We start from the raw sequence: 7,373 nt of genomic DNA, 5'->3' as shown, positions 1-7,373 counted from the left end.
GTCACCTGATCTCCTCGTTAATAGCATCGAGCTGCTCCTGCAGCATCAGAGCGAGAGTCTGGGCGTCCGATTGGCCACTGGGAGACAGGAGGGCGGAGCTAACGTCGTCATCCAGGTCCGACTCCGCCTCCATGTCGCTGCCGAGCAGGTGACTGACACTGCCGCGCAGCGAAGGGTAGTCCTGGTCACACAGCAGGTACACCTGCACGACACACACACACAGACACACAGGAAACACCGTCAAGCCCTGTCCGGCCACGCTCCCAGAGAGACGTGTGGGACACACAGCATGCACCCACTGACATGCTGTCAGGCAGAGCCAGACACACAGACAGATGGAGGCTGGCGGTGGACAGGTTGGACTTACATCACGTGGACGGCAGCAGCAGAATGAGAGAGAGACGGAGATGTGGGGTTAGCATGGCGATGGCAGCTCTACTATGGGATGCAGGATGTGTGTGTGTGGGGGGGGTAAAGAGTGGGGCACCTTGTTGGGGTCGTCACGTAGCGCTGCCAGCCTGCCCTTGTGTGCCCGTCGGATGACGGTTGTGCTGTAGTGGCCGTCCTGACCCTCCACCATGGAGTAACGCAGGTCGCTGGCACTGCCCAGGTGAGACCTGCACGTACACGCACGCACACAAACGCACACATACACACACACACACTCCTTCAGTTCTATTGGGATTGTGTATGATATCATGAAGTTGGAGTTTGCCTAGCATTTATAACCACACCCATATCTTAACACAGTCTAGCTGAACTCATCTCCAGTGTGTGTGTGTGTGTGTGTGTGTGTGTGTGTGTGTGTGTGTGTGTGTGTGTGTGTGTGTGTGTGTGTGTGTGTGTGTGTGTGTGTGTGTGTACCGTGAGTGTGTTCCGTCCCCAAACACCCCGCTCCGACGTTTAAGGTGGTCGATCTCATTCCTCAGCTTCTCTATCTCTCCAATCAGACGCTCCTGGAGGAGAGAGGCATTATGGGAGTTTCAGGGTCAGGTCCTCTGGGACTGCTCAGGGGGCAGTATGAGCTGTGTGTGTGTGTGTGTGTGTGTGTGTGTGTGTGGGAGAGGGGGAACACTGTCAGGTTAGGGCTGATGGAGGGGTGAGGGGCTCACTGACCCGGGTGTGGTGGAACTCCTCCAGCTGCTTCTGGGAGTTCTCCAGGTCCTGAATCAAAGAGTTCTGGAGAAGATAGAGGGAGATGGATGTTGAATACTGAGTCAGGACATGTATGTAGGTATGTGTGCATGCATACGTGTCTATAATGGTGCATGTGTGTGTATATGCATGCACATGTTTGTGTGTAGCATCATATGTGCGTGTGTATGATTGCGGGTGTGTGTATGCACGTATGTGTGTGTGTGTGCAGCGTGCCTTGTCCTCCAGCGCGGCCATGCGCTCCTTCAGGTGCAGCTGCAGCCTCTCGTTGGACTCGGTGAGCAGACGGTCCACCGTGTCCGACAGGCGCTTGTTGTGCTCCTCGTTCATCTTCTCCCTCTGCCGTGCCTGCAGACCCACACACAGCCTTACTATCCACGCTGCCAGCATCATCACACCCCTCCTCTCTCACGCCGGGATGCTGCATGCAGCCAAGACCTTCTACTCGTGGGGGAGATAAAGTAGGTCTGAGGTACGCCCTGTAGCAGCCTGAGTCTAGCTTGGTCTCCAGAGCACTTATAGATTAATGAGGAGAAACTGAAGGATTTAGTGCTGTTGGAACATGCAGTATAGTAATGGTCCTTAGATGTAACACAGTGCAGACATAGAACATCTCCTACTGGCATGCACAAACACTATTATATCAACAAAAACATGTGTACTCAGATTGAGAGAGAGACACACATACACACACATTGTTTCCTTAGAGAACTCCAACTAAATATAATCATGAGATCACCCACAGAGCCAGAAATTGGCCATGCGTGAATTATTCAAATTCTAAATATATCAGCCACTCTCCCTCTCTCAGCTGAGAGAGGGAACAGACGGCAGCAGGAACTTTGTGGATTTGGTGTATATTTACGCTGCAAAGCTCTGGATATGTAGGATGACTGTGTGTGTGTGTTGCTGAGAGAGAGAGATTCTGTGTGTGTGTGTGTGTGTGTGTGTAGAGTTCCACTAATATGAAGCGTCAGTCCACACCATGAGACATCAGAAGGAACCTGCAGGAAGGACCCACACACAGTATGCACACACACACACACACGCACGCACACACACACACACACACACACACACACACACACACACACACACACACACGCACACACACACACACACACACACACACACACACACACACACACACGCACACACACACACACACACACACACACAAGCACACACACACAAGCACATACGCACATTAGACATACATACAAATGCACACATACACAGACATGCACACTTACAAACCAACACACACACACACACGCACGCACACACAGAAACACACACAGAAACACACACAGAACACACCCTGCCCAGTTCCTGGTTCTTCTCCTCTAGTTGGGACTCCAGCTGTCTGAGTCTCTCCTCCACGTTACCATGGCGCTCCTCAGCCTACAGGGGGAGACACTCTCATGTCAGCGTCTGGCCATCCCATACCACATGCTGCTATATTACTGTCTTCTATCCAGGCAGGCAAACACGAGTCAACTGTGTGGATGCTCTGATACAAGTACTCATACTGACTTTCGTTTGGATCATTGGCTTGATATAGAAAACTAATGAAACAATGGAGACACTTGAGTGCTGGTGTGTGTGTGTGTGTTACCTTGGTGAGCGCTGCCACCCGGTGTGCCAGCTCCGCCTCCACCTCGGGCAGGGTCTCGGCCTTCCTCATGGTCTGAGCCAGCCTCTGCTCCGCCAGCTCCAACAGCTCCTGCAGCTGACGCAGCTTCTCCTCGCTCTGACACACACACACACACAGACCACACACACACACACCACACACACATCACACACGTACGCCCACACACGTCACACGTACACACACACACACATCCCACACACACACACACCCATACCATTCCCAGGCAGAATATCAGTCAAGAGAGATCCCAATCAGATGGTCTAGCTTAGTCCTACTGTAGCTGGTTGAAAGATATTGAATGTGCAGGTGTGAGCCTGGTGCTCTAGCATGGACGGGGAGCACATGTCACTGGCTCTACTCCCCATCTAAAGTGATGTCACGGTCATGTATAAAGCATGTATAATGCATGAGTCATGAAAAAACACACACACAGGAAACATTGTCATGTACAGTTTCTATTGCACTGTTTTGTACTTGCAGCTGGATGTGACTCGTGTATTACATAGCTTCCTTATCTGTGTGTGTGTGTGTGCCGTGGGCCGTGCAGGCCTGTAGGTTCAGCAACATTAGCTTCACAGCAGGAGGCCTCGTCATGTGCTCACAGAGGAGGCCCCGCCCCTGTGGAGGCCTCGTCATGTGCTCACAGAGGCAGGCCCCGCCCCTGTGGAGGCCTCGTCATGTGCTCACAGAGGCAGGCCCCGCCCCTGTGGAGGCCTCGTCATGTGCTCACAGAGGCAGGCCCCGCCCCTGTGGAGGCCTCGTCATGTGCTCACAGAGGCAGGCCCCGCCCCTGTGGAGGCCTCGTCATGTGCTCACAGAGGCAGGCCCCGCCCCTGTGGAGGCCTCGTCATGTGCTCACAGAGGCAGATCCCGCCCCTGTGGAGGCCTCAGAAGGAGCCTGTCCTACCTAGTCACACTGTCCTGTGGAGATGGACTCAACTTCACCCTGAACTGTGGATGAACCCTCTTACGCATGTGTGTGTGTCTTTGTGTGTACGTGTGTGTGTGTTTGTGTGTACGTGTGTGTGTACGTGTGTGTGTGTGCATCTCTGTACCAACGCACTCCGTGTGTCCCTGTTCTCACCCCTCTCTCAACCAGTAATGGCCCCATCCAACTCCCCTGGAGGCTCTTACCTGTGTGTGTGTGTGTGTGTGTGTGTGTGTGTGTGTAGGTGCAGGAGGGTATGTGTGTGTGTTACCTGCCGGTGCAGGGAGTCCTTGGTGGCCAGTTCATTCTCCAGTTTGTCGTTGAGGTCGTGGATGTGGGTGGTTTCCCTCTGAGCAGCCAGGTAGCGTTTCTCTAAGGTTGTGATCCTCTCCTCCATATCCTCTCTCTGTGCAAGTGCCTACAACAGGCATATAGTAAGAGGAAAACTACCCCTGGGCAGCAGGGGGCGACACGCAACGGGCCGCACGTCTCACTCTCCTATTCCCTCACTGAATCTGGTTTTCCCTATGCATGTATTTGAATGGCTGTGTGTGTCAACTGTATCCTTTGCATGCACATTTGCAATCCACACAAAGTGAAATTCATGAACTTTGTGTGAGAGAACTCTCCCTCCCTCCCTCCCTCCCTCCCTCCCTCCCTCCCTCCCTCCCTCTCTCTCTCTCTCTCTCTCTCTCTCTCTCTCTCTCTCTCTCTCTCTCTCTGTCTCTCCCTTGGTCTCTCCTCGTGTACGCTCACCTCTCTCTGTTCCCTCTGCTGTTTGATTGACAGCTCCTCACTGCGACTCAGGTCTCGGCGAGTGTTAGCTAGCTCCGCCTCCAGCTCGGCCACACGGGTGTTGAGCGCTCCAGAGCGCTCGCGTGTCTGAGCCAGCTCCTGATTGGTCCGATCAAGCAGCTCCTGGAGCTCAGCGCTCCGGCTCCCGTCATCGTGGGCGTCTATGGAGCCGTTTGGCAGTCTCTGTAGTTCACACACACACACACACACACATACACACAGAGGCATAATCATATACAGTAGATGTTGCACAAAGAGGCAGACAGGATGATTGACGCAGACAGAGACAGAGAGGAAAAGGTGTAGGTGCTGAAGATGAAGAACGTATCCAACTTGAGAAAAGTTTCTTGACCTAGAAAGCTTGCGTGTGAAAGAGTATGGAGGGGGGGGATGTTATTTGGGGTCATGTTGTTGTGTTGATGCCTCTGTCTACCCTGACTCTGAGATAAGTGAATTCTGGGGTGTTAATTAGGTGAAACTTCAGGGAGGCTGGTTCACACAGGCTTCACAGTGGGCAGCTAGGCTAGGCTGGCAGGACCCCCGCACCTTCCTCTCACTCATCCTCCCTCCATGTTCTCTTTCTATCCTTCCCTCCATAGATCCCTGACTGTGTCTTTGTCTGCCCTGACCCGCTTCTTTATGATGGGCTGTTATGTTGTGTGTGGGGGTTGTTTATGTCAGGTCAGGCTGGGTTGTGTATCAATGTGTGTGTGTGGGGAGGGGTGTGTGTGTGGGATTATGTGTGTGAGGTTATTGACAGGGGCCCTGGGGTTCTGACTTCTGAGAGAATTACAGCAGCAGACATTTGAGTGGGCTTGACTGAGAGACCACCACGGTGGCTAGAACTAGCAACACTTGTGAACCACCCAAGCTAGCGTCAGAAGCTACACTTGTGAACCACCCAAGCTAGCGCCAGAAGCTACACTCGTGAACCACCCAAGCTAGCGTCAGAAGCTATACTCGTGAACCACCCAAGCTAGCGTCAGAAGCTACACTCGTGAACCACCCAAGCTAGCGCCAGAAGCTACACTCGTGAACCACCCAAGCTAGCATCAGAAGCTACACTTGTGAACCACCCAAGCTAGCGTCAGAAGCTACACTGTAACATCTGAACTAGCTGAAGCACTGCAGCCTGACTGCAGGAACATGAGGGAGGGGCTGCATCTGACCAAGCACTAATAGCCCTCCCTGTTTAATCACATAAAGCTGAATTATTCCCTATTGACCGACACAGTTATATAATATGCGCTCATTCTAATAAGACAGAGCTCTCCAGTAGAGCTGGGGGCTGCATTATAATCACCAGATAGACCAAGGAGCTTTAAAACCCATTTAGCCTCATTCACCTGCTGTGTGTGTTTCTGTGTCTGTGTGTGTGTGTGTGTGTGTGTTCCAGATCATGGAAGAGAATACAGATACGTTACAAACCTTCCAGGTAGGTTTGGATGTGTCTGTTCTGTCCACAGATTCTCCGTCCTTTCTCTGTTTCACTATGTTTAACTGCAAACACGTGCACGCACACACACACACGCACACACACACACACCCATAGTGTTTTAAATAGAGGAGATACTCTGATATTTGTATTATTATTATCAGAACTATACTGCTCTAGTGCTTGCTGCTTTAGTCTCTCCTTTTCACAGCCTGCTGAATATTCTGCATCATTTGTCTTCTTAATAGATTCTTGTTGAACAGATGAGAACAGAAGGAAAAGCGGTACAGAGACCGATTGCCTTCAAAATGGTGTGTGTGTGCGGGCGAGCAGAGTGTGTGAGTGTGTTTATGAGCAGAACAGACAGCTCTCTGGTCGCGTGTGAGTAACTGAGCAGAAATCACACTGCAGGCATCAACAGATGGCAGGTGGGGACAGGACAGATGTTAAGCACGCACACACACATACACACACACACACAGAAGTGCACACACACACACACGAGTGCACAAACACACACACATCATTGGTCTCACCTCCTGAGTCGTGGTTGATAGCTGTCCCTCCAGTGTGGTTACTCTCTCCAGAGCAACACGCAGCCTCTCACGCACCTGAAGAGCCACAACACACACACACAGGGGTTCACACACACACACACACACACACACACACACACAGATGTCTTTTCCGAACAGCACTATATTGTATGTGCAGCCAGGTCCTGCGTCTGTGCGAGCAGAGGGAGCCTACCTTCTCGTCCAGGGCTTTGTGGTGCTCAAACAGGGACTTGAGGGCCTTGAGCACCTCCACCTCACTGGAGACGCCAGACGGGGGCGGAGGCTGCCTCTTCACCACCGTCATCCTCAGACTGCGCTCGTGACGAGCCACCAGACACTCCAGGTGCTCCAACAGCAGCTACACACACACACATTTAGGTCAACCTTACACTGGCAAAATACTATGACATTTGGCCAGAAGACTTACAAAGAACAATAATATCCACAGGTGCATTAACACCAAACCATCCAATACACACATTCCCACCAAACACAGCACACACACACACACACATACACACCCTGGTGTTGTTCCTTTCGGCTTTGAGTTCGGAGATCTCCTCTTCCTTCTCCAGAAGCTGCTCCCGGCACACATTCAGCTCCTTGGTCAGAGTGGCAAACTCCTGCAACACAAATACATTTACATTTAGTCATTTAGCAGACGCTCTTATCCAGAGCGACTTACAGGAAGTACAGGGAAATTCCCCTTGAGGCAAGTAGGGTGGAGTGCCTTGCCCAAGGATACAATGTCCTTTTGCACTGCTGGGAATCGAACCAGCAACCTTCGGATTACTAGACCAATTCCCAAACCGCTCAGCCACCTGACTCCCAGTATCATCACACCCA

General features: G+C 52.0%; 1 protein-coding gene across 1 annotated transcript in view; it reads right to left on the bottom strand.

Moving 5' to 3' along the window:
* Positions 1-7,152, bottom strand: part of ppfia4 (PTPRF interacting protein alpha 4) — a 15,163-nt gene extending 8,011 nt beyond the window's left edge. The window contains 13 exon segments of the mRNA XM_047026270.1: positions 6-202; positions 488-617; positions 865-956; positions 1,117-1,179; positions 1,372-1,503; positions 2,476-2,559; positions 2,774-2,908; positions 4,012-4,158; positions 4,497-4,718; positions 5,964-6,035; positions 6,507-6,581; positions 6,721-6,885; positions 7,049-7,152. Of these exon segments, the coding sequence (XP_046882226.1) occupies positions 6-202; positions 488-617; positions 865-956; positions 1,117-1,179; positions 1,372-1,503; positions 2,476-2,559; positions 2,774-2,908; positions 4,012-4,158; positions 4,497-4,718; positions 5,964-6,035; positions 6,507-6,581; positions 6,721-6,831 (1,460 nt within the window). The 5' untranslated portion in view covers positions 6,832-6,885; positions 7,049-7,152.
* Between the last annotated feature and the right edge of the window lie 221 nt (positions 7,153-7,373).

Source organism: Hypomesus transpacificus, chromosome 9 (genome assembly GCF_021917145.1).
Source record: "Hypomesus transpacificus isolate Combined female chromosome 9, fHypTra1, whole genome shotgun sequence".
NCBI lineage: Eukaryota > Metazoa > Chordata > Actinopteri > Osmeriformes > Osmeridae > Hypomesus > Hypomesus transpacificus.
Note: the sequence above shows the minus strand (reverse complement) of the source record. Positions and strands in the feature narration are given on the sequence as shown.